Consider the following 27791-nt stretch of genomic DNA (forward strand, 5'->3'; position numbering starts at 1 on the left):
ACATTCAATCTTAGTACTTAGTACAACATCCTTTTACAGTTAAAACAGCTTTTAAACGTGAAGCATAGCTTGACACAAGTGTCTTGCAGCGATCTACGGGTATCTTCGCCCATTCATCATGGGCAAAAGCCTCCAGTTCAGTCACATTCTTAGGCTTGCGGACTGCAACTGCTTTCTTTAAGTCCCACCAGAGGTTCTCAATCGGATTTAAGTCTGGTGACTGCGATGGCCACTTCAAAATGTTCCAGCCTTTTTTCTGCAACCATGCTCTAGTGGATTTGGAGGTATGCTTGGGATCATTGTCCTGTTGAAAGGTCCAACGTCTCCCAAGCCTCAGGTTTGTGACGGACTGCAACACATTGTCATCCAATATCTCCTGGTACTGAAGAGAATTCATGGTACCTTGCACACGCTGAAGTTTCCCTGTACCTGCAGAAGCAAAACAGCCCCAAAGCATGATTGACCCCCCACCATGCTTCACAGTAGGCAAGGTGTTCTTTTCTTCATAGGCCTTGTTTTTCCTCCTCCAAAAATAGCGTTGATCCATGGGCCCAAACAGTTCTAATTTTCCACAGAACACTATCCCAAAACTTCTGTGGTTTGTCCACATGACTTTTGGCATACTGCAGTCGACTCTTCTTATTCTTTGGAGACAGCAAGGGGGTGCGCCTGGGAGTTCTGGCATGGAGGCCTTCAGTACGCAGGGTGCGCCGTATTGTCTGAGCAGAAACTTCAGTACCCACATCTGACAAATCTTTTTTCAGTTCCTCAGCAGTCACACGGGGACTTTTTTCCACTCTACGCTTCAGATAGCGCACAGCAGTCGCAGTTAGCATCTTTTTTCTGCCATGACCAGGAAGCGTTTCAACAGTGCCCTTTGCCTTGAATTTGCGAATGATGCTTCCTATGGTGTCTCTTGGTATGTTTAACATCTTTGCAATCTTCTTATAGCCATTGCCCTTCCTGTGAAGATTAATCACCTCTTCTCTTGTCTTCCTGGACCATTCTTTTGACTTCACCATGTTTGTAACCACACCAGTAAATGTTTAGAAGGAGTTGAGTATCACAGTCATTTTAAAGCTGCCTAATTGGTGCTTATTAGGCTTTATTGCTGTTCCCTGACATCCATAGGTGTTTTCAATACCTGATTGAACACTTCAATGAACCTCTGTTCTTCAGAGTGGTAGTTTTTTAAGGGGTTGAATAATTGTGTCAATGAAGAATTCACAAAAGAAACATTTACTACTATATTACAAAACCAATTGATGTCATTTTAGTTGCATATGGTTCTTTAAGAAGTCATTGTAGGATTTCATTCTGAATACAATTACAAATGTACACTAAATTCCCTAAAACCCTTAACAGCATTGGGGGGTTGAATAATTTTGAACACAACTGTAATATGCACTCTTTGGTACCAATATGCACCTCTAAGTTACTAATGCACTCTTTGGTACACGTACTGTATGCACCTTTGTGGTACTAATATGCACTCTTTGTTACCGATATGCACCTCCTGAGGTAGTAATATGCACTCTTTGGTACCAATTTGCACCTCTAAGGTACTAATATGCACTCTTTGGTACCAGTATGCACCTTTGTGGTACTAATATGCACTCTTTGTTACCGATATGCACCTTTGCGAAACTAATATCCACTCTTTGGTACTAATATGCACCTTTGAGGTACTAATATGCACTCTTTTGTAATGATATGCACCTTTGCGAAACTAATATCCACTCTTTGGTACTAATATGCACTCTTTTGTACCAGTAAGCACCTTTGAGGTACTAATATGCACTCTTTGGTACCGATATGCACCTTTGAGGTACTAATATGCACTCTTTGGTACCGATTACCACCTCTGAGGTACTAATATGCACTCTTTAGGTGCAAATGTTTACTTGTTGAAAGGGTACCGCCCCAGTGATAGCTAGGGACCATTTTGTGAGCATTTTTTATGATCTTAAATGAAAGTGTTGATAAATAATTCTAAGCAGACATTCACATAAACAAATGTGAGAGCCTTAGCTTGTCACAGGAGGTATCTCTCTTTACAAGGTAAATATCTTGTCCTGAGAAGCAATAAAAAGAGTACCTGACATTCCTGAAAGTTATTGTAAAATCCAGGACACTTCAATTATGTTATTACATTCTGTTAGGATATCAGGATTTACATTGTCAATTATCAATTACATTTTATCTGCTTTTTATATAAATTGACTTATATAAAAAAAACATCTGTCTGACTGCTTGCAGAAATTAAATTGTTAATTCATTCAGCTGTTTAATTTTAAAGGGAAAGTTAATTGTTGACCATCAACATATTTTCTTAACATACTGTAAATATGTGATGTACTTGGATCTGAGAGAGAGAGAGAGAGAACACAACAGAATAAAAAAATAATATCATATAAAAACTGGAACATACCATACCAGTTTAATTTCTGATATATTTAAGGCGTGACAACATATCATTAACTTTGTTTACACAGAAGTGCAATGTAGGACAATCTAGGCTGTACAATTGGCTGTGTCTTCTTAAATTTAAACATATAATTACAATAAAGCATTACAGATAAGTGAACGTCTCCCACACATGACGTGACAATCAAGACACATACACATACATTTTGGATGAGATCCATTAAAGCAGATCAAAACAAAACTGATTGAACCTGCATGTTGTACGTTTCATTGTAAGACTTGTGTAAGAATTACACAAGACTTTGCCCCAAGTGTTTTTGTGAAGGTAAAATATAACAAAAAAATCTGAGCTTAGCAAAAGTAGCAAATCGATACTACAGTATGCATTTGTCAAATAAAACTTCACAAAATAAAGTACATCTTAAAGGAAAACCCCATATAAATGTTTTAAAGACATTTTTTACCAACACCAACATTACATGACTCCAGTAAAACATGACATTTTGACAGGCTGAATATCACCCACACAGTTTATATAGTTAAAATATCCTATACAGTAACACTACTGTATTGTAATGTCCTTAAATATTGTTTAAAAAGCTGATATACCCAGCTTAGACCTTTACTTTTATAAAAAAATAAAACTGAAAAGTTCACATTCTGGGGACAAATGTTAGCAGTTTGCTAACTGTGCTGAGAGAGGACAACTTTCTAGCTTGTGATTAATGTCCTTCAAGTCTTCTGGTTCTTGTGTCGACTTTAACGGCCATCTGACATTAAAACAAAATCATTAAATTGATTTGATCCACAAGTACATCTTAACACACAAAACTAAATCAATACATGCAGGAATCAAAGGTTACCGGTGTTAATAAAAAAATGTTTCACATGTCACATGACATAAAGTGCTTAAAAGGAGCACATTTTAAAGACATCTAGTCGATAGACCTCCATTAACATGCGAAACACTCTCTTTAAAAAATAAAGGGTGCTTCATGACATGACGGCCCCATCGCTTCGAATAAGAACCACTTTTGGCTAAATGTTTCCCTTACACAAAACATACAACGCATTCTTTGGAATTCCACAGTAACTTTAGCCTATGTTGATTTGCCTGAACATCATCTATCCATTAAACTGTAACTTTTAAGGTCAAACCTACAAAAACCTGAAGCCCTCCAGGGTGATATCATCTACTGTATCAGTGCCTTTTTATTTGGTTTTCCACACAGCTGGTTTAGTAATTTATTGGTCTCACCGTGCAGAGCATGAGAGCTTCAGTCTGGGCTGTTTCTCACAGTCCTCTACTGTGTCAGGTAAAGGGATGCCGCTGGTCTCTGGAAGAAGCAGACAGAGGACTGTGCCGATGATTGGTCCACTGCTATAACAGATCATAGCTGGCAGAGGGATCCCACCTTCAGGGGGCACCACTGCATTTATAATACAAGCCACTCTGTAACAAAGGCTAACCAGGCCAATGCACTTCTGCCTGTATAGGGGACAATGGTTTTCAATGGTGAGAAACAATGATGTACGGCATGCATTTATCAGACCTTTATGTCCAAAACAACTTACAGTGCATACAAACTATGAGTATCTGAGACTAGGTTTAAGTACATACTAATTGTTTAACTTTAACTAAGTTGTTATGCAATCCAATTCACTATAATGGGCTTTCACAGTGTTAGCCATAACCCCTGGTCATTGCCTTTACTTTAATTAAGTTGTTATATAGTTATGTTATATGGGGCCATATATAATACCTTATGGTACACCCCTGATTATTGTATAAGCTTTACACTACTTTGTTATATAGGCGATTGTATGGGGCTACATGGATACCTTCCTTTTAACATTAGCAAGTATTGGCGGCATTGTTAAATTGCTTTAACCATAACATCTGGTTATGGGTCAGTGACAAAAACGGTTTGGCAAGATGAGAAATTCAAAAATCTTAAAAAAAAAACTTGTTTTAAAAGCACTCATCAGGTTTATTTTTAATGCACATAGTGTATTTATGTTAATTTTATACAATAAAAATGACATTTGCAAAATTTTTATGAAAGTTAAGACTGAATGGACCTGAAAATGTCAAATGGTGTAACCGCCAATTGCGCCAAAGTATGAGAAATATTAAATATTTTATCCAATTTGATGGTATGTAAGTGTAATCATAAAAAAATCATGTTAAAAAATATATTTTATTAGTTATTTCTATATGTAAATTTTAATGTGTAATATTTGTCCTGACATATGCTGAAAACAGCTCTGTTTTCTAAATAATCTTTGAAGAATAACGTAAAAAAGTATGTAAAAAATCATATTACACTAAACTAGATGATAATATTTTATCCAACTTTTTTATGAATATATTTATATTTTCATTTAAAAAAATACTAGTTACACCATTTGACACAGACCGGTTACACCATATTGACATTTTTGCAATTATCCCCCAAATATTCTTTCAAAATGAAATAAAACCAGAAATTTTAGAAAAAAGAGAATGTATGCAAGTAATGTGCAATTTTTTTTACATTTTAAACCTTTTAAATGTAATTGAACCATACTGACACAAAATACGTCACTTAATTGACCCTTGTGCAGTCGATTTGTGATTGTGGGCCCACATACACTGAAAAAATGATTCATTCAATTTACTCATTTTTTTTGGGTTAAGTGGTCGCAATCAATTTATTTAAGCTACATTTAAACAAAACAATTTAGAAAAACAAAACAAAAAACTTTTGTTCAAATGTAGCTTAAATAGATGAATTGCGACCACTTACCTTAAAAAATTTAGTAAATTGAATTAATCATTTTTTAAGTGTAAAAAATAGTTTGAAAATGTAAAAAAACGGCTAGCTGGACTCTGCCCTTGGGCCAACGGGTGGTACCTTACAATCAACAAGAAAGACTTTAATGCACGGTCTATGCAGAACAGACTTTGATTCCATGTACTCGATTATACAACCTGATCTCATGGGAATTTGTACGTATTTTCATACAAAAACATACATTTATTAGATAAAAACAATAATGATACCCCACCCCATACCCAACGTGATGGGACGGGGCGTAAGCAAATTGTTCAAATGTACGAAGTTGGTCGCACAAATGTATAAAATACGCAAAAATTGCCATGAGATTGTGTCAGATTATAACTTCCTAAGGACACATTGGTCACATTTAAATCTAGCAGGATTTGTACATTATTAGCTCAGATCTGTTATCATCCCTAACTAATTGTTTATTAATTAAACCTCCTTTAATTCAATGTTATATAAACCCAATCAATCATTGACATAGCCGAGCCCTACATGCTGTTTTCCTTTCGCAATACGCTGTAGCAACCTATCAGAAGTGAGAAATGTGCTTACACTATCTTGTTTTTATTGCATAGTAGGCCTAACTCACAGCGTTGTTCGATTACACGTGCTGACACCAAATCAATTATTATGTAACTGTGGGAAAACTAGTTTTATAGTCTGTCATGACTCAGCATGTTTAGTACTCTGAGGATGCAGGAATGATCACATACTGTGCGGGTATGTGCCAATATCTGTACATTTGATAATATACTCTCATAGATCAGCACATACATCAATATTTTGTTTTTCAAGAGTGAAAAACAAGGCCAGCCAAACATACACTTATAATACAATACACAATAATATGCAAAGTATGTCATACGTCTTGGATATAATCGGTGTACCTAATGACAGTTGGGAATAGCTCAATTCCATAAAGCATGGAGACACAGGTGGTAGACTGCATACATAGCTTTCCCATTAAAGCCAGCGTTATAACAAGACCCGGCATGTCTGATCAAAGAGAGAGAAAGAGGTAAAGTTTGATATTTGTAAGGGGGTTTTACACTGTCCCTAGCTGCCACTGGGGCGGTAGCCTTTCAAAAAGTACACCTTTCAGTTCATATTAGTCCTTAAAATGTACATAGGACCATTATTTTAGGCTTGGGACCATTATTTTACAATTTTTCCTGACAGTGTTAAAGTATCTACTACATTGTGATATAAACCAAGCACTAACTATTAATACCAAATCATGACGTTATACACTTCATTATCATCCAGACTGTTCTTAGTATTACATTTTAAGTTCCTCACCACAGAAATTGGAGACGAGGAGGGAGAGCATACAGGAAATGCCACTGAGGAATAGAGAGGCCATGCTGAAGGGTCTACGGCCACATCGCTTCAACAGAAATGGGAGAAGTAAGGAAGGAGACTCCGAAAGTCCGGAGAAAAACTGTGCCAAATAGATATTTACTCCGAAACTTCCAATACTGAAGCATATTCCATAATAGGTAAGAGCAGAAACAAAACTGAGGAGAAATACAATGATTTTTAGGTTGGTACATGAATGACAGTGATTGTTAGGAATAAAGACATGCCGTGTTTATGACTCAAGTACTACAACACTTTCATGAACTAAGATTAAAGGATTAGTAAATTTTCTAAAAAAAATCCAGATAATTTACTTACCACCATGTCATCCAAAATGTTGATGTCTTTGTTCAGCCGAGAAGAAACTATGTTCCCTGAGGAAAACATTCCATGATTTTTCTCATTTTAATGGTCCCCAACACTTTTAATGCAGTTAAAAATGGCAGTTTCAATGGAATCTAAGAGGCTGTTTACACTTGGCATTAACATGTGTTTTCGTCGATCGGATCACAAGTGGACGACGTTAATGCCAGGTGTAAACGGTGTTCAAAACGTTTTGAGCTCGTCCACTTTCGACCACTTTCAACCACATCCAGAGGTGGTCGAAACCACTTTCGATCGGATCGCTTTGGAGTTGCGGAACGCACATGTGGTTGAATGTGTTCGAACAGCCACACGCGACCGCCTTCTCTCCGCCTATTTATCTAATCTGAGGTATTTAACACAAGTTTTACGTCTTTTTTGACTTCTGGGGTGAACATTCGGTGAACAGCGCTATTTTTAGCCTTTCATTGATAAAACTAAGCGGCTGATCTCCGTAGTTTCGTTTTGAAAGCGTGTGAAAGTTGCTTGATCCTATTTCATCAATTGCGCTGAAAATTCAAAGAAAGCTCTTACATACTCATGTACAAAACACTGTGCAGCATGTTTACTTGCTAAACAAGCAGTGCACTCCGACATAATATTAGTTTGCGTCCATATAAACTCATAATTACTCCCGCTCGGGTTTGAATGACAGCAGAGAGACTCGCCCACCATCTCACAGACCACCCCCTCATAGTATTCAGCACAGAAGTGGTCGAAAGTGGACAAAAGAGACGGATTTAAATACCAGGTGTAAACGTAATGTGTCTCTATCGTCCACTTGTGATCCGATCGATGAAGACACATCTTAATACCAAGTGTAAACAGCCCCTAAATGATCCCAAACTAGGCATAAGGGTCTTATCTAGCGAAACGATTGTCATTTTTGGCAAGAAAAATAAAAAATATGCACCTTAAAACCACAACTTCTCCGAAGTGACCTCACGTAATTACGTAATGACGTCGAAAGGTCACGTGTTACATAAATGAAACGCACATTTGCGGACTATTTTAAACAATAAACTGACACAAAGACATTAATTACTATCATTTGACATACAACAACGTCGGAACGGTCCTCTTTCTCCACACTTGTAAACACTGGGGCATAGTTTCGCATACGTCATCTGTGACCTCTTGACGTGATGACGTATTACATGAGGTTATGCTGGCACATCACACAAATGGCAGCCTGATCCCACGAATTTCCGTGGGATAGTCATGGAATTTTTTGCTCATTTTGCCGTGGCATTCTCACGGATTGGTTACTCAACTGTTTTGTCCTATTTTCTTACCATTTTCGCTTCGGTTTAGGGTTAGATTTACATAGATTTACATTAACTCTAACCCCAACACCAGGCGACAATTGTTTAAAGTTTAGAAAATATAAAAGAATAAATCAGAAAAAATAGTATAAACCAATAGTTAAAGTGACATACTAACGCAAACACCAAATCTAACCCTAACTGTTACGTGTTGGGGTCCATTAAAGTCCATTAAAATGAGAAAAATCCTAGAATGTTTTCCTCAAAAAACACAATTTCTTCTCGACTGACAAAGAAAGACATCAACATTTTGGATGACATGGTGGTGAGTAAATTATCTGGATTTTTTTTTTTAATGGACTAATCCTTTAATAATTGTTATCTAATGCATTAACTAATGTTAACAAATAAAACCTTATTAGAAAGCGTTACCACTTCATATAATGAAAATACTCAATTAAACATACCTACCCAATGTAACTCATGATAAACAGGCGCAGCAGTATAGGTGATGTAAAGTTGGTCAAATTCGTCTGTGTTTTAGTGTAGGTCTTCTGTGGGAGGGATTTTTGATCCTCACTGTCCATTGAGTTCAAAAGCTATCAAAGAAATTTATTTTAGCACATGCTGGAATGGCCATGTCCATATGCTTTCCCCAATTTAGCAGTATAACTTTGTGTCTCTTACCAGACCTAGGTAGTGTTTGTCCTCAGGACTTTTATTTCGATAGTCCTCCAGTGTTTCCAGCCTCTTATTGAGTAGTAGCCATCGAGGAGATTCTGGAAGAAAGCTGATAATTGCAACAAAGTCAGTGTTTAGTTAACGCATTTTATGATGTATTGAAAATGTGTGTTAGTTCTACTAACAAATAAAGAGGTAGAAAGACAATCTGAGGAATGCCCAGAGCCAGATGAAACTGCATCCAGCCACTGGTCAAAAAAGCAATGCCAGCCATTCCCATCATTCCCAGACTGAAGATGAAAGAAAATAGGGTAGGTGGCCAGATACGATACTTCGGCAGGCTCCATTCGACCCCTGAGAAACCAGATAGCCACCTGTATCAGGTCTCATACACGAATATCATAGCCAGAAGTACCAACAGTTGGCTTTTACCTCCTGGTTAAGCAAAACTTGTCAGGAAAGGCCTGCTGCTTGAATAAACTATCCCCCAGTTTCACAGAAAAGTCCTAGACTACAAGACATGTTTGAGCCGTCTCATCTGAAAATAACCTGCATTGACAGATATAAAAATAAATTTACCTCAGGCCTAGTCCTGACTTTAGCTAAGTTTTGTCTGTGAAACCAGGTCTGTAAGTTGCTTTGGATAAATACATCTGCTTAATCTTATTGCATAAATGTGCCTTGTTTGATGTGTTCAAGTAGGAAATTTGGGCGGGACCCCCTTTTGAAATAGCCAATAGTGTTCTGTTAAACTCACAGCCTGGAATCTGATGAGAAATTGAAATACAGAGTGACGTCATAAAACTCATTAATCCATACTGGCAGAATTGAGAGACTGTACACTAGTTTAAAAATATCCTTAATGTTATTCATACTAAGATAAAAAAAACTTCAAATCTGATTTCATGGGGACTTTTAACTGACATGTTTAATATATTCATATTGTAAAAGTGATCAGTTATGGAGAGAAAATAACTTTTTTGTTATTGTTTTGGACTGTTAATACAAAATGATAATGACACAAAAGGGTAACTTACCTAAACTATAGGTGCAAATGTAAATGACACTACTGGCTGCTCCACTGACACAGCGCGCGGTCAAGTACACGCGTGCATACGGCAGAAATGCGACGATGACGGTAGCAGCCGCGTGGACAGCTGAGCAGCATATGAGGAGACATTTCTTTCCGTATCTAAGTGAAAATACACACATTATAACACTTAATGTTTAGTTAATTTCACAAATGATAATGCGGTAAATACCCACTTGTCAGATAAAGCGCCACCGAATAAAGATCCGATAAGCAATCCTGTCATGTATGTTGCCTGCCCATGTGGAAAGTAATAATTGTGACATGAGGGACCCTGTCGCAAAACAGATACAGAACAATGTAACCTATATAATAATCTAAATATGCTTTAAATATGTAGCCTAAAACAGACGCAATCACGTGCACGCGTATAATAACTACTCACACTTGCGAGGTAGTTGAGATTGTCCGTCCGGTTTATGATAGTGGAAATATTAGTGGAAATGTCCTCCTCTGTATGATTTAAATTGCTCTCCTCGTCGCAAAACTTCACGTGTAACGTAAACACGTCGACGAAAAATGTAAAGGCTATGAAGAAAATCTGCAAACCAAGAATTAAATAAACGTGGATTTGAAGCGGACCGGTAAACAAACAAGAAGCGCCGCGCGCCTTCATTTCGCCAGCTGCTCAAACTCTTCCTTCACTCCGTGGAGAGGAATTATATCCCTGAATAAGGATCTTAGATTTAGCATCTGCAGCGTGGAAATGTCCCTGCCAGCAGGCATTACGTCTGAAGATGTTTTCTGTGCAGTCTCGGTAAGTTATTAGGATTACGTTATAACATTGTTGTGGGTTTGTACTTTCTCTTTGGTTAGAAGTCGCCACCAATTGGGCGACGCAGTCTGTACAGTAGCAATCGTGGTTACACTTGCCTAGTTATAATCTCTGAAAAATATAAGAAAACTAATATTGCATTTAAATATAAATAATGCATTGCAATAAAGCATTATGTCAGCACTTTTGTACTTGATTATAAGTATCATGTGGATCACAAAAAAGTCTAGATATGTACAGTCGACCTAAGCATCACAGAATTTAAATGCAAAAAAGCTTTTTCTCTAACCATTGGCAAGTTTCAAGTAGGCTTTATTTAAATGTCATTTGTGAAAATGTAATATGATCAAATATAAATATAGTAACAGGACATCCAGTAATAAATTTGAGCTTGTTGCTGCTGCAATGCTGCTCAGTGACAAACGTGCTCAAAGTACACTAAAAGCATATACTATTTTCCACATTGTCAGATAAAGATACAAAATCTGTCACTGGGATGCCATTTAAAATGGTTCTATGTACCATTTATGTACAAATATAGCCTACTTTTGAGGCACCAACTGAGGTTACTATAACCCTTTAGCCAGTAGAGGTGTATGCTTTTTGAAAAGGATACTGTCCCAGTGAAAGCTTTTATACCTTTTTTTTGACAGTGTACTTCCATGTACGTAGGTTGACCTTACTTGTACACTTCTTATAATGTTTAATCATTAAGCGTTCAAAGAAATTATCTTGCACTATAGTGGTATTATATAAAGGGAAGAATAGGGTACTGATAGTGTTTAATGTCATATACTGCAAATCAGACGTCATTCACTGATCCAGCAAGTTTACCAACAAGAAAACAAGTACATGTAACCATGTAAACTGTTTAAAGAGGACATTTCACAATACTTTTTTAAGATGTCAAATAAATATTTGGTGTCCCCAGAGACATAACGTTACCTGTCAACATTTGGATGACAAATTCCGGGAGATTTCCCGGGGGAAAAATAGTGACAGTGACTGCATTCATTTTTATTGCACTTAAATCATATTGTGTAAACATTTGTAAACTCTCAATAAGTATCAACATTCACAGTGTTGGGGGTAACGCATTACAAGTAACTCGCATTACTTAATAATATTACTTTTCTGAAGTAACAGGTAAAGTAACGGATTACTTTATAAATGTAAACATTAATATTTTAGTTTCTTTTTTAAAAAAAAAAGACAAGACAAGTTACTTTACAGTTTAATTAATTCGATAAACTAAATGTAGTCACGTAGAATTAACTGGACAACCTTGGAATATTATGTTGATGTGACTATTAATATAACGAGAAAGGGCCGTTAAATTACGGGAGTTTTCCGGGAGAAATAACAAAACGGGAGGTGGTGGATCTAGGTGTGAAATATGGAAGACTCCCAGGAAAAACTTGAGTGTTTACAGGTATGTACATATGTGAAATTTTAGCTCAAACTATCATAGATCATTTATTAAAGTTAAGTTAAAAATTTCAATTTGTAGTTGTGTGCATAAATGTGCCATTTTGGATGTGTCATTTAACATGCAAATGAGCTGATCTCTGTACTAAATGGCATTGCGTGGTTGGATAGTGCAGATTAAGGGGCGGTATTATCCCCTTCTGACATCACCAGGGGAGCAAAATTTCAATCACCTATTTTTCACAAGCTTGCAGGGAATGGTTTACCAAAACAAGTTACTGGGTTGATCTTTTTCGCATTTTCTATGTTGATAAAAGCACTGGGGACCCAATTATAGCACTTAAACATGTAAAAAAGGCAGATTTTCATGATATGTCCCCTTTAAGAACAACAGAAAATGTTAAACTTTTTGCAGTTTGTCTATACATGGATTTTATTGCTGCTTGTGGTCGGTCAGAGAAAAGCAAGAAACATGAAATTCAAAAAACATTTTATTTTATTTTGGCTTATTTCTTTATTTTATTTAAGTTTAGCTCCTTTAGGAAAAGAAAAAGTAAACAATTCTGAATAAAGACATAAAGAGATACTGTACGGCACCCTGAGAGATACACTGAATACTGACACTACGTGGTAGCTTTGAGAGAACTTCGTTTCCCTATAATTAAGTACGAAAAATGTAAATATCGACATTTTCAGACAAATATCTCGGTCCTTTCATTACCCTGTTCTGTACTCACAAAAACATTTTCTTCTGCAATTGATACTGACATTAATTGCCACATCATTCCCGCCAGCTGTAAGGTGAAAAGAGCGTCCGAGTTGCGTCTGTGCGTCAGCGCGCTCCAGATGAAGGCAGGGCGACGCTGCACGTGGAATGTTTGGATCTTGCGTTGGAAATTAACAGATGGGATATGAGCCGCTTTTCTTCCAGCATCCGTTGATACCTCCTTAAATCTCAAAACCTGAGTTACAGCTGCCTTCAGTCCTGCGACAGTCTTGGTGTATGGAAAAATCCTCGTGAGAATCTCCATGTTTATTTGAATTGTCCTAGAAAATTAACAAACAAAAATAAATTATGTATCATATCTTTTTTATGAAACGTTTACTTACAAAGTTTGTATTTATGCTAGTGGTTTACCAAAACATTACAAGACTATTATACTAGTTATACTTAATATTTTCAAGTGGTGCTATCACCTGGCCTACAATGTATACATTAAATGTATACTTTGCAATGAGAATTTTGATATAAAGTAGTATTTAAATTTTTTTAAAGTGTTTAAGCTCACTCTTATCTGTTGTAATACAAGAAATGGATTTAGGACATTCATTAACCTTTTTTTTAACCTTAATTTGTTTACCGTCTTTTAATGGCACTGAACATGTGGTATAGTCATGGACACACATCCACTGTTGCTAACCCAACTGATATTAACCAAGATGTTTAAAGGTCTAACTTACCTTTTAAGTAGAATCCTGTCAGGTGGACAGCTCAGGTCTGAAAATGTATATCTGACACAATTGCAATGTAATAGCGCGCTTCAGTTATGGTAGCAAATGACCTTGCTACCAAAAGTAGTTTTGTCGCATTCAAAGTAATGCATTAAATCTTCCTGTTTCAATTGTACATCTATCAACATAAATGATCGCTCTAGTACCCGAGTGCTGAATCTATAGGTAGATTTAATTGCATAAGCGGTCACATGTCTAGGGCCTATTTGAATCACTGGCCCACAGCCTGCAAGTACTGACGTTTGGAGGTACACCATCTGCATGAGTACCAGATCATGATGTAACAAAATAAGCAGTAATAGGATCCACAAAACAAACACAGACTTTATCTGTGTCCCAAATCGCAAACTGTGACCGTACGTACTGAATTTGATTAATTACCTATTCATTGACGTTAAAGGAATATTCTACTCATTTTCAATATTAAAATATGTTATTACCTTAACTAAGAATTGTTGATACATCCCTCTATCATCAAAATAAAACGTAGCGCTTTTCTAAGCGGATTTAAAAGAGGAACTATATTTTATGGCGTAATAGCACTTTTGGGAGTACTTCGACTCGGCGCAGTAACACCCTCCCTCTCCCATTATGAGAGGGAGAAGGGGAGCGGACTTTTCAGGCGAGTCGAAGTACTCCCAAAAGTGCTATTACGCCATAAAATATAGTTCCTCTTTTAAATCCGCTTAGAAAAGCGATACGTTTTATTTTGTACCACCAAACTTGCTCGTATAACTACTCGTCTTAAATAGGAAAAACGTTGATGTGTTTGGTCACTTCTAACTTTATCTCTGATTGGTACCATTGAATGAATGGGGCTAAGCTAAATGCTATCGAAGCGTCGCAGCGCGCTCCAGCGCTTACGTGCACACACACAGATGATAGAGGGATGTATCAACAATTCTTAGTTAAGGTAATAACATATTTTAATATTGAAAATGAGTAGACTATTCCTTTAAAACAGTATGTTCTATATAGTATGAATATGGATAGTGTGAATGAAATTCAGACGACGTACTACATCCGCAATGTTGATACATCATGTGATGTGACATACGTCGTCATAACAACGTGTGAGCCATTATCTTGGATGCTGTTAAACATGCACAATTGAACCACAATGAACAGCTGTTTACCTTATGCTACGTTACTACCTTATGACATTTTTTAATAAGACAACACCTGGCTGACTGCTCTCCCAGGAACTTACGGGATATTAAAGTGTCCATCATAATTTTGCTGGAAGTAGTAGGTTATTTGGGTAGTCGTCGCCTGTTTTATGAATATTGTCCATGCATCCCAATTCGAATACTCAGAAATAGTCAAAATAGTAAGAATTAGATTTACTGTAGTATGTCCCATCTCTGTTAAAGAACTCAAATGTCGGACCCATTTTTTAAGGTATCTGTAAATATTCCATTGCTGGCTCACAGAATATCACAGAAATCAGATTGCATTGTGATGAAACATCTGGTTAACATCCCTATATATAGAAAATACAGACCAGTTTGCATCAATAATATAAAGTACACCATAGCCAAAACCTGACATCATCCCAGCCATGTAGACTTTGTTTGTTCTACGGCATAAAGCAGGTTGACCACTAAGTCCTTCATCTGGCCAACTCAGAACTTGACCTCGATTAGACTTTATACTGTAAATCACATCAGACTTGGTGATTAACTTTGTGACGTCGAAGGTAAGGCTTGGTAAGCAGAGTATTATAACTTCTGTGGTCAATGTTATAAACAAATAAACTCTCTGATATGGTGCACAAGTAATTATTATGCTTAATTTTTTGTAAAAACAACAGACAGCAAGGGATTGGTTTGATTAATGCCATGTTTATTTATTTTATTGAAACCCTTTTCTCTCTCATGGCCTTGACCCGAGCTTCACCATTTCTCTAAAGAAAACCATCTTGGTGCACCTAGTACAGTAAATACAATGAATGGTACCTCCCTCTTAAAAAACAAAACAAAAATGTACAAATTCTTATTTAGGGCAGGTGCGAGACAGGTAATTTATAGGACTTTTCAAGAATAAAGAGGCCTATATGGAAGTTTCTATATGAAACAGAATGGTTGGTATAAAACTGATACTTGGCTTTTGAAAAGGTTGGAAGTATTTACACCGGTAGAGTATGGATAACTATTATTATTAATATTGTCTAAACGTAAACGGCAAAAATTCTATTTACATGAATATAATAAAGAAAATTGGCTTGCATTAACTTTCTATTCAAATATACTTTCATCTTGGTCATAAATGTCATTTTTGAAAACTGGAAATTAAGCATCTAAAGGTGCATTGAAAACATCAGTAAATAGTCGCTCTCTTAAAAGTCTCCTCTTTGCTAACATCTCCACACTCTTTTTATTCACTTTGCTCTATCCATACAGCCATCTGCCCCTCTGCTTTGATGTTTGACAACATCAAAATATCCTTTGTGATCTGGTACTTTAAAGGGACATTCCACTTTTTTCAATATTCTCATTTTCCAGCTCCCCCAGAGCCAAACACCTAGATCTCCACCGCCCTGGAATCCATTCAGCCGATCCCCAGATCCGGCGGCACCACCCCCAGCACAGCTCAGCACAATCCACTGAATCCGACCAGACCACCAGCATCGCGCAAAAAAATAACCAAAGAGTTTCAATATTTTTCTTATTAAAAACTTGACTCTTTTGTAGTCACATCGTGTACCGAGACCGACGGAAAACCAAAAGCCGCGACCCTCCAGGCAGATATGACTAGGAACCATACTCGCATTCTGGTGTAATAATCAAGGACTTTGCTATAGTTCCTAGCCATATCTGCCCAGAAAATCGCAACCTCCAGCCCTCCGTCGGTCCCAGTACACGACGCATCCACAGAAAAGTCGAGTTTTAAATAGAAAAAATGCTAATGCGCGATGCCAATGGTCCAATCAGACCCAATGGATTGCGCCAAGCCACGCCAAAAGTGGCAGCGCCAGACCAGGAGATCAGCTGAATGGACTCCAAAATGGCAAAAACCAAATATCCAACTCTAGGGAAGCTGGAAAATACGCATATTTTTTTAAAAAAAAGTTGAATGTCCCTTTAAAGAAGAGGTTCACCCTACTGAAAAATCCAGCCAAGACCAGCATAAGCTGCTGAGCTGGTTTTAACTGGTCTCCCAGCTTGGTTTTAGCTGGTATTGCCGGTGTAGCAAGCTGGTCTAGCTGTGTTTTGGTGACTTTTTAAGCTGGTCTAGCTGGATAGACCAGCTCCTGCCACATTAAACCAGCTAAATCAGCTTCCATCTTATGCTGGTCTTTGCTGGACCCCTCAGTAGGGCACCCATGTCATTATTTACTGACCACATGACTTTGTGCTTTAGAAAACACAAGGACGTTATTAGGGATGAATATTAGATTGGGTGACATTACAGTTCGTACATTATGATTCACTATGCTCAATAAAGCACTTTTTTGTGTTCAAGTGCTCACTTCAGTTGGGTACTTTCCATTGCCGTATTCGGAAACACGTCAGCACGATTCATCACAAAATCCCTCAATGACATTCCAGTTCCATACTACTTTACCCTCAACTTACCACCAAAAAAAAGGATAAGTACATTTCCTTGTAGTTTCTACCTGCAAATACAACAAGTAACCCTCTGTTAATATCACATTTTCAAGAGTGCTAATGTCTTATTCAAATGATAAAACCAAAAGTTACACAATTACAGAAAGATCTCTTCCCATTAAATCCTTATTCCTCAAATGCCACCAAGGGCCAGCACAAGCATGGCCTTCCAGCCAAAGTTTAGACCTCTTGGTCTTGGTATTGAACAGGCAAGCTGTCAGGGGATGAAAAATCCTCAAGTTAGGAGAAATGCTAAAGCATTAAGTGCTGCCTTGAGAGCAGACCGTGCCGCTGGAGGTCAAGGGCAGCGTGAAGGAGCCGTCCTGCGACTCTGCCATCTCGCCCTCTCTTTCACAAATAGCGGTCATTGGCCCGCTAGCATTGCGACTGCGGCTGTTGTACCGACTGCTGGCCGCTGAGGGCGGCGTGCGAGAGCGCCCGTATTTTAAAGTTGTTAGTCCGGCAGATAGGCGGGGCAGGGCACCCTCGGTACGTGCCCATTCTTCGGATACCCTCCTGTTGCCCGTCGGAGAGGTGCATAGTCCGTCCGATTGAGGCGACTCAGAGACGGTCTTTTGGAAACGGGGGTCTGTGCATTTGAGAATCTCTGCGGCTGACATGCGGAAGCCGGACTCGGAGCGACTGCCCTTCTTGAGGAGAAGAGCTTTGAAGCTGTCGTTGCTGGTAGACGACCGACGCAGGTTGCGCTGAATGGAGCTAGACTGTCGAGGCAAGGACGACAAACTGGGACAGGAGCCTGTTGGGGTGATAGGCGGGGAAGGGGGGACGCTACGGCAGCGTTCCTCTTCAGAGTCGCAACGGCCCAGGACCTTCCTCTTTGACCTGTGGATTATGAGACATGTTTTCAGATGAGACTTTGGCACTTTTGCTGTATTTTGCACATGTGGCATTTTCTATCTATAAATCAATGCAAGACTGTGATTTGCTGTAGGAATTTCTGAGGCAACTGGTTTATGTGTCTAGTAAGATAACAAGTAGTTGCTGAAGCAGCAGTGCAATGAATATCAGGCTATGTTTATAGGTAACATATAAAGAGTTGAAGTGTGTCTGACATGTTTTCTTGTAGATGAGCATTTTTAATCTGACTCTTGATGGGTTCTGCCAACAAATCTGAATTTCTGAATTACTTACGGCCCGGGATTAAGCAGATTTGAAGCGAAAGTATTTGATGAATGTATAATACGCACCGAAAGCATTTGGTTAATATCATCATTGTCTCATTTTTGACGGAGGTGGCAGTTAGCGGCTTTTGCATATTAGGTCTTCAAATGCAGATGTCAGAATCTGGTCATGATATTTTTACAGCTTCTGAACGTCCAAAGCTTTAAAAATACCATGGATGGCATTAGCCTTGTCAAAGATTAAAATGAATAATTATTTGTTTTTAAGTCTTGTGCAAGATGTAACTTTTCTTTAAATTTTCTATATAAATAACTCTACATTTTAATTATTTCACATCTACTGCTACCATACTCCCCAAAGTGCTCAGGTCGTCAAGTTCCTCTTAACTCTTTGCCAGGGACATTTTAATGTCTGTGCTTTCTAGACTGCTAAAAATAAAATTGTAGCATGTGCTCTTTAGTTCAGTCCTGAAGATCTGGGAGGGTAATATCAAAGTTCTCTTTAGATTAAAATAAACAGCCGTGTCACTTTGAGACTACAAAAGATGGGACAAATACACAATGAAGCAGCAGACCTCTATGTATTTTAAGGACTAGCGAGGGCATATAAAGAGCATCATTAATCTTTTAAGGCAGCTACTGGATTATGGGTGTAATCTGATCCTAGACAAACTACAGGGACACAACACCAGCCAATGACTTGGTTACTTGCCAATCCAATCCACACCTGTAAGTGGATGTTCATATTCTGCCTACGTAGACTGCTGTGTTCAGACAAACAAGTCAACAAAAATACATAAGCACATTAAAGATAAATGATTAGATTAGCAAAGCTTCTTATGAAAGTCAGTACAACATGTTTTAAAGGAATAGTCTACTCAATTTCAATATTAAAATATGTTATTACCGTAACTAAGAATTGTTGATACATCCCTCTATCATCTGTGTGCGTGCACGTAAGCGCTGGAGCGCGCTGCGACGCTTCGATAGCATTTAGCTTAGCCCCATTCATTCAATGGTACCATTTAGAGATAAAGTTAGAAGTGACCAAACACATAAACGTTTTTCCTATTTAAGACGAGTAGTTATACGAGCAAGTTTGGTGGTACAAAATAAAACGTAGCGCTTTTCTAAGCGGATTTAAAAGAGGAACTATATTTTATGGCGTAATAGCACTTTTGGGAGTACTTCGACTCGCCTGAAAAGTCCGCTCCCCTTCTCCCTCTCAGAATGGGAGAGGGAGGGTGTTAGTGCGCCGAGTCGAAGTACTCCCAGAAGTGCTATTACGCCATAAAATGTAGCTCCTCTTTTAAATCCGCTTAGAAAAGCGCTACGTTTTATTTTGTACCACCAAACTTGCTCGTATAACTACTCGTCTTAAATAGGAAAAACGTTGATGTGTTTGGTCACTTCTAACTTTATCTCTAAATGGTACAATTGAATGAATGGGGCTAAGCTAAATGCTATCGAAGCATCGCAGCGCGCTCCAGCGCTTACGTGCACGCACACAGATGATAGAGGGATGTATCAACAATTCTTAGTTAAGGTAATAACATATTTTAATAATGAAAATGAGTAGACTATTCCTTTAAGTCATCTTTGACATTCAAAACTGAAACAGCAGATATCAATGTATTCAGATACCTGAATATATAAAAATGTAAAATTACAAAAATAATATGTAAAGGAACACGGACACTTTTGGGGACTTTAGCTTATTCACCGTATCCCCCAGAGTTAGATAAGTCCATACATACCTTTATCATCTCCGTGCGTGCCGTAACTCTGTCTGACGCACCCACCGTTAGCCTAGCTTAGCACAAAGACTGGAAGTAAATGGCTCCAGCTAGCATATTCCTTCCATTTTTTAACAGTATACTGCAAATACTGGGAACTCTATTCTCATAAGGTGAAGCACTGCTACTTGGCCGGAGTGATTTGCTTGTAGCACCTGAGAAGCCCTGTGGTGAGTAGCAGAGAATTCGCACAAGTGTTGCGCTAATCACGCCGTCAAAGTAACAGTGCTTTGGTAAAAATATGGCTGCGTCTCATATGACTATACAAATCACAACATATAAATAGGAAAATGTTGGCGTTATTTTGTCACTTATTGTGAGCAGTATGCTAGCTGGAGCCATTTACTTCCAGTCTTTGTGCTAAGCTAGGCTAGCGGTGGGTGCGTCAGACAGAGTTACGGGACGCACAGAGATGAAAAGGTATGTATGGCCGTATCTAACTCTGGGGGATACGGTGAATAAGCTAAAGTCCCAAAAAGTTGGCGTGTTCCTTTAAAGGCCACCTTTATTAATTTTAATTCAGATGAGAGAATGTATAGTTTGGTACTTTGTGATTAATTTTGTTATCCAATAAAAACACAGAATACTTAACCATAAAATGTCAGGTATTTATACAGGCAAGTACACTTTCATGTTGCATGTCGATATATTTTTTGCAAAAAAAATCCATTTTGATTGTCAGGTGCAGTGGTGAGTGATCAATCATTGATGTAAGTTGAGTACTGTAAGAGGAGCATTAATGTAGTAATTATATATGTTTAATGCATCGTGAATCAATTGTATCTACTGTAGCACTCCATAATATTACAATCAAGTTAAACAGACCCTTTAGCTGGTTCCATGCACATATTTAATGTGTTTATCTAAAAATAACTATTTATAAGCTGCATGGTTTGTGCAATAATATTTGGCTTTTTACCAACTATTATATATTATTATATATAAAGTACATATGTGACCCTGGACCATAAAACCAGTCATATCTTTTTTATTTTATTAAGCTTAGTTTCCATGATTGATGTATGGTTTGTTAGGATAGGACAATATTTGGCCCAGATACAACTACTTCAAAATCTGGAATCTGAGGGTGTAAAAAATCTTTGTCCAGATGAAGTCCTTAGCAAGTGCTTCCATTCATAAAAATAAAGTTATTATATATTTACAGTAGGAAATGTACAAAATATCTTCATGGGACATAATCTTTAATTATTATCCTCATGATTTTTTGCCATAAAAGAAAAATCTATAATTTTGAACCATACAATATATTGTTGGCTATTGTTTTAAATATACCCATGCAACTTAAGACTGGTTTTGTGTTACAGCTGTGCAATGACAATAAAAGTATTCTCAGTTTTTGTGTTTTATAATATGGATTTTGCTAATTATAATTAGAAACACATACCTATGAATGGCAGCAAAGAGGTCCTCTGTAGTGCGGGGACGAACGGGCGTTACCATCTCCTCCACAACCTTTCCGTTAACGTTCTCTCCCGGTGAGCTTTCCGTGCTCGAGTCCAACGTAGCACCTACAATGCATCCCACACACAAACAATGCTCATCACAATCTCAAAGTGAGGAGAAACAACTGAGCTGATGCTGATTCAAAAGCAGGAAGCCATAAGCTGCAACAGACATTTTCAACTCTTTAAATTATTCACAGTGCTTTGGTAGACCTGCCGATGTGCAATAACTGCACTTTGGCGGGCACTGCAGAGGCTTGTGAATATTACAGTCTGAACCCGCTACCCATCACACATTCCAGGGCTATCGTTCTGCTTACTTCACGGCGGATCTAATTACGTAACAGATATAAAATCATAAAGACAGGGAGTTAGAGAGTTATAGTCTTGGCGGTGTGTTGATTACGAACAATATCAAATTAATTTATTTAAACGTATAAATTGCCAGAAAGATGGATATGCTATGGCTTGTTAACAGAATATAGAGTAAAGGGAATTTGATCACAGAAAAGTAAAATGCAGTGATTAAAGGGACACTTCACCCATTTGCATTAACTTTGTATAGTTAGAACCCCAGTCATGTTTTGAATGGTCGTGCATCATTTCCTCAGTTGCCGCTGAGACAAGAGAAATACAGATTTTAATGTTGCACTTCCTTCTTTCAATGATGTAAAAATCATAATTTTGCATCATTGAAAGCAGGAAGTCCAATATCTTTGTTGAGGGGGTGAGACTACCAACACTCCTTTTCTCGGTCAAATAGGCACCAAATCCGAAATGTATGTTACATTTTGACTACAAATATGACGCACTTTCAATAAAGATGAATGTTTCTACGGGTGAAATGCTCTTTTAAAGGCTCTGCAAATCAGTGTGCAGAAATCTTCTTAGCTTGCTTTATATTAACTAGTGGTGCATGTTGGATAGTGATGGTGCAAATCAATCTACTGTCCCTTTATGGATTATGCTTACTTTAAAATAAAAATTCTGTCATTATTTACTCACCCTCAAGTTGTTCCAAACCGAACAGATCTGGGGCACCATTCAATCACATCTATAGTATTTGTTTATCTTACTATGGAAGTGAATGGTGCCCCAGATCTGCTTTTTAACATTCTTGTTAAAATTCTTCAAAATATCTTCCTTTGTGTTCAGCAAAGAGAGTGAGAAAAAAATGATGACAGAATTTATATGTTTGGGTAAACTATCCCTTTAAGTAATCTTTTTTTTTTGCCAATGATTATGCTGCCTTGTCCTGATTCTAATGGCGCTTTTCCATTGCATTGTACCCCACAGTTGGGGTCAGGTCAGCTTACTTTTGGGGGCTTTTCTACTGGGTGCAGTACGTAGTACCCGGTACTTTTTTTAGTACCACCTCGGTTGGGGTTCAAGCAACCCGAGCTGATACCAAAACATGATGCGAAAACACTGTAGATCACTGATTGGTCTGAGAGAATCGTCACTACCAGCGCCATTGCTATAATGTAAAAGATTAGCTTTACCTTAGTGCTAGCTTGTGCTGTCTCTGGTAAACCTGTTGTCGTCTGTGCTTTGCTGTAAGTTCCCAAAGTCCCTTTTAGCAATGAAAACATCCACAGGTTGAGAATCAGGGAACACCATACCAGTTTTTTCCAGACTTGCAGTTTGTGGCGGCACATTCGCGATGCGCACGTCCGCATTTATGCTGAAATGCAACTTAAATGAGGCTCAGTCGACTGACGCCACGGTGTTTGTACAGAAACTGTCATGTGAGACAGAGGTAAGGATAAACGACGTGCAAACATCTATTTGTGGTGGTCAATTTAAATTTTGTGGCAGACGGAGAAATTAATGTATGGGGATGTATAGCATTTCAACAACGCTCTCACTTGTATGATGTCACAGCAGTAGGCAGCGCAAATATAACGACACGCTTATAATCTCTCCCACTCTGAAGTGTTACTAAACTCGATGAAAAAACGAACCAAGCCAAAGTGAGGTGAGCTGACCCGACCTAAACCATGAGGTACTATGCAATGGAAAATGCCAAACACACAACCCATGGCTCATTAGAGTATCCCCTATATACAAAAACTTACCCCTGGTTTCACAGACAAGGCTTAAGGCTAGTCCTAGACTAAAACACATGTTTGTGGTGTCTCAACTGAAAATAACTTTCACTGACAGAACTTGAAATGTGCCTTTATTTAACTTAGGCCTATTCCTGGCTTTAGCTAAGCCTTGTCTGTGAAACCAGGCCTTAGTTTTTTTAATTATTAAAACTAATAAATGAAGTCCTTACCATTTTCCTCATTTTCATCTTCTTTAAAGCTGATAGATCCTGAGCTACTGCTTAAACCATCATCTGATGTATTTTTATCATCACTGAGCCCCAGGTCTTCATCATGCTCATGAAGAATGGGATCAGAAAGTTGAAGGTCTTGCAGACTGCTTGATGACAAATCACTACTGAAAGACAGTCTGCCTTTGACCACAGGGGTCGAGGAACCCGAATCAGTTTCTTCTTCTGCCTCAAGGCCTAATGGAATCTCTTGCAGATGAACTACATGTAAGTCTGTTGAGTCTGTGTCATTTACTGCCTCTGGGTCAGGAGTGACGGCTGTTTCCTGAACCTGTTGAAGCTGCATCCCATTAGAGACCTGATTGTTTGGTGGAATAATAAGAGCTAGATTTGGCTTCTTAGGAGATATAGGAGGTTTTTGTTTCGAAAGGGAATTTTGTAGGGTGGAGTCTGTGCACTGTGCAATCTCGTGAGAAGGTAAATCATTTGGGATGCTAAGAGGCTCAGACATTTGCATGGGAAGTGGACCATTCTGCCCAGTTTTAGTTTTGGTGACATGGTCATCTGTGCCAGGGGGCAGAAAATGATACGATGCTTCAAGGGGGTTTCCTTTGTTGTCTGAAGTTTCCACTCCATTTTCTGTCTCACCAACACAACTGGCAATGACTGTTTTCTCCGCAGTCTCACTTTGTAGGGATTTCCCTGAGCAGTTTTGAGAATATTCTGCCTGATCCTCAAAATGTCTAACACTGACTGCTGTAAAAATACTTTCAATTTGCATGAGCTTGACAGGGCGTAGATGCACCATCTTCAGAGCCTGAGCAGTGATTTTTGGTCTCTTCTCCGGTTCTTCAAAGCGATTAAGGTTTAGTCCCTTTTCACTTTCCACAGACTCTGTCGATGTTCGAGAAGTCTCTTTTTTAAAAATGGCGGCAGTTTGAAGACTTATCTCAGGTAATGGTGGAGGAGGAGGTGGAGGGGGAGGAAGAGGAGATTGAATGCATGATGAGGGCTCGGGAGGAGGAAGAAGTGGAGGAGGTGGAGGGCTAATTGTACCTTCATTCAATGACAGAGTTTCCGAAACCTTTGTTGAGTCTGGGACAAAATCAAGAAAGCCATCGAAGAGCCTTTCATACTTTTCAGGTGTGGGTACATGTGAAGGGGAATTCTGTTCTAGGGCAGAAGATACATCATGTTGAGAAAGAGGAGGTGCGTCTGAGTCTATCGTAGTTGCTGTCAAGCAGCTGGAAATAGGGCTGGGTGTCACACATTGACCAGTAGTTATGTCAGGTAAAGGTGGAGGTGGTGGAATGTTTTTAATGGAATCTGAGGTGTTGGAGGAAAGAGATGTAGAAGATGAGGACACAGAAGACAGCAGGGAGGACTTTCTCTCTGGCACTTTTGGTTTTGGCCTTCCTGTAGGACACTTTACTCGTAGTAAAGAAGTAACCGGAGTGCCTGCAGTCGGTGTGTTGGACTGGCTTGAATACCCGCTGGATGGCGAAGTCAGGCGATGAACCTTTTCAGGTGATGAAACCAGTTTGGACTTAATCCCATTGCAGTATGCTGATGGGAAACCACTGTTGTAAGATCCATTGCTCACGACCCCTGGATTTTCCTCAGAACCTCTATGTCTTGTAATTTGAGAAGGGACACCTTGGTCTGATCGTGAACCTGGGTAATCCATGTAAAAGTCCCATGACTCTGCATAGTCTGAGGGTTGACTGCTGCTGTCACTGTGTGTAGGTGTGATCGGACACGCGGCAGCTGGTGCCGACATACCACTGCTTGTTGCGCTAACAGTGCTCTTGCTTCGGGGTCGGAGTACCCAAGGATCTTCAAAGCCATTGGCTGCGTGTCCAGGAAAGGATGCACTTTGTGTTTGCAGGTTAAGTTCTAAGGACTGTTGAAGGCTGGAGATCAGCTGCTCACTAAGGACCGATCCACTGTGGTGAGACTTCCTCTGAGGTTTGCGTCGTAAGGAGTCGGTTCTCGCGGGAGGGAGTGGGGGCTTCTTGGCTTTCCGAAGGGAAATGCTGCGAGTCAGGGAGCGGTTGCTGTGCAGACTTGCGCAATCACTCTGACTGTGATGGTCATTGCACTCATATAAACTGTGCCTTGTGTTTGACTCTTTATGGATGCGGCCATGACTGTGTGACTTCATACCAGACTCTAGACGCGTGGAGGTATAGTACCCATCGTTGTCCACAGAGAACAATGAGCTGGTGTCCGTCTTGCTCGGAGAATGTTCCTGACTGTTGTATATGTGACTGACAGGTGAGGAGCAACTTGAAGTAAGCTGGTCCTTAGGAGGAATCTCATATGTCCACTGGTCATTAGTAAGGGTGCTACAGCTTTGATTGCTGCTCTCTGAGAAGTCAGAACCCCTTCGAACACAGTTATAACTACGATTTCTGCTGTCAAGCGTGCTGCACTGGGACTCGGTCTCTGTATGGATCCCTGTACACAGTGAGGTGGTTGATTCGTAACAGGAGGATGTACCAGACAATGAGGCATCGGCAGAACTGAGCAACTGTGCTGAGGAATGAGGGGACTGCATAGGGTCATCCTCTGGCCGGTTTTGTCCAGCAAAAGAGTTCTGTAGAGCATCACTGAGACTGAATAAAGTCAAGCTGTTATTTTGGTCACAGCCATGGTAGCTTGCAATAAGATGCTCATTTTGAAATTCACCAGATTTGGGGCTGCTTTTCGAGTCCGGCAGCGATGCTAAGGAACCATGCTGCATGTCAAACTGATAAGGCAAGGAGCTTGTAGAGCCAGAATTCATCCTGTAGGGGGAGCTGCTGTACTTAGGTTCACAAGGCTGATGTGAAATGCGAGGCAAACTGTAAAAGCTCTGATCACTCCCATTAAGTTGAGTGTAGCTAATGCTGTTACAGTCACTCATGGTGGAAATGCTGCTTGTGGAGGGAGATGCATTGGCCATTTGGGCTGCAATTCCATGGCCTTTTTGTGCTCTGATTCTTCGTACTGAGGGAGGAACAATCTTTAACTGTTCTGTTTGGCAACTGGAGTCACGGCTATCCATCCGTCTCAGGGTGGAGTTAACGCTTCCTGCTCGACAGAGGGTTGAGTGTTGATCTGCCATACCCATGGACTGAAGTCTGGAGTCATCTTGTTCTTTGTCTGCTGCAACAAAATAGATATGGGAAGTTTAGATATATTATGCCTAATAATGCGTTTGTAGACTTGATTTGTTTTTCTAGCCCTTTACACACACAGATTACAGATAATGTCTTCGGGATTTGTCCTTTGTGTGTACATTCACACACATCCTGTAAAGATTTGTGTGTAAAGATCCTGTAAAGACATGTGACGTGCATTGTATTTGCAATCGTGCACTTCATGGATTTTTTCCACAGCGTCTTAAACTTATAGAGATAGGCGTTGTACTCTATTTACAGTTTTTTTATATAAGTATTATTTCATAACTTATATTACACTCAACAGGGATCTCAATGGTGGGCACGAGCCTGTGTAAGTAAAAATTAATGTGTGGCATCAGAGCGTGAGAATGTGGTCCTTGCGTGAGTCTCACGCTGAATGCGTGAGGGTTGGCAACCCTGCAAAAGTCCGTCTAAAAATGGAATTATCTCTGGTTTTTGGCAAAATTTTGAGAGTTGATCAGAGAACAAATGAAGGTAGGATAAAACTTTTTTGTTTGTTTGAAAGCAGAGGGTCTGTTCTTTCATTTGATATATTTTATGTTTATTTAAAGAAAAAAAAAATTCTGGAAGGCATTAAACTAA

At 38.9% G+C, this 27791-nt stretch overlaps 2 protein-coding genes and 1 long non-coding RNA gene across 12 annotated transcripts in view; 1 reads left to right on the plus strand and 2 right to left on the minus strand.

The window, feature by feature from the left end:
• Positions 1 to 2421: 2421 nt before the first annotated feature.
• Positions 2422 to 10629, minus strand: si:dkey-190l8.2 (solute carrier family 22 member 6). Of its 2 annotated transcripts, XM_055171632.2 has the most exons (11): positions 10399 to 10629; positions 10190 to 10287; positions 9961 to 10115; positions 9109 to 9277; positions 8930 to 9032; positions 8714 to 8841; positions 6718 to 6772; positions 6555 to 6642; positions 6143 to 6251; positions 3686 to 3916; positions 2422 to 3197 (listed from the first exon to the last, which is right to left on the minus strand). In XM_055171632.2, exons 1-11 carry the CDS (start codon positions 10627 to 10629, stop codon positions 3101 to 3103), a joined length of 1464 nt encoding a protein of 487 aa, XP_055027607.2. In that variant the 3' UTR covers positions 2422 to 3100. The 2 variants fall into 2 exon arrangements, with proteins under 2 accessions (XP_055027607.2, XP_055027606.2); XM_055171631.2 differs by having other exon boundaries at positions 6555 to 6772.
• A 4-nt stretch (positions 10630 to 10633) lies between these two features.
• Positions 10634 to 27791, plus strand: part of LOC129417152 (uncharacterized) — a 70269-nt gene continuing 53111 nt past the window's right edge. For all 3 annotated transcript variants that reach the window (XR_012370591.1, XR_012370588.1, XR_012370590.1), the window contains exon 1: positions 10634 to 10770. This is a non-coding gene — a long non-coding RNA (uncharacterized lncRNA). The remainder of the gene's footprint in view (positions 10771 to 27791) is intronic.
• nhsl1a (NHS-like 1a) overlaps positions 15557 to 27791 on the minus strand; it is a 72863-nt gene continuing 60628 nt past the window's right edge. For 5 of the 7 annotated variants that reach the window (XM_055171623.2, XM_055171627.2, XM_055171628.2 and 2 more), the window contains exons 6-8: positions 24022 to 27171; positions 21683 to 21806; positions 15557 to 18182 (exon numbers count right to left, since the gene is read on the minus strand). In XM_055171623.2, the coding sequence (XP_055027598.2) occupies positions 17600 to 18182; positions 21683 to 21806; positions 24022 to 27171 (3857 nt within the window). In that variant the 3' untranslated portion in view covers positions 15557 to 17599. Of the gene's footprint in view, positions 18183 to 19208; positions 19246 to 21682; positions 21807 to 24021; positions 27172 to 27791 lie in introns of all 7 variants that reach the window. The other 2 variants (XM_055171630.2, XM_055171625.2) reach the window with 2 other exon arrangements.

The sequence above is a fragment of the Misgurnus anguillicaudatus genome, chromosome 7 (assembly GCF_027580225.2).
Source record: "Misgurnus anguillicaudatus chromosome 7, ASM2758022v2, whole genome shotgun sequence".
Classification (NCBI taxonomy): domain Eukaryota; kingdom Metazoa; phylum Chordata; class Actinopteri; order Cypriniformes; family Cobitidae; genus Misgurnus; species Misgurnus anguillicaudatus.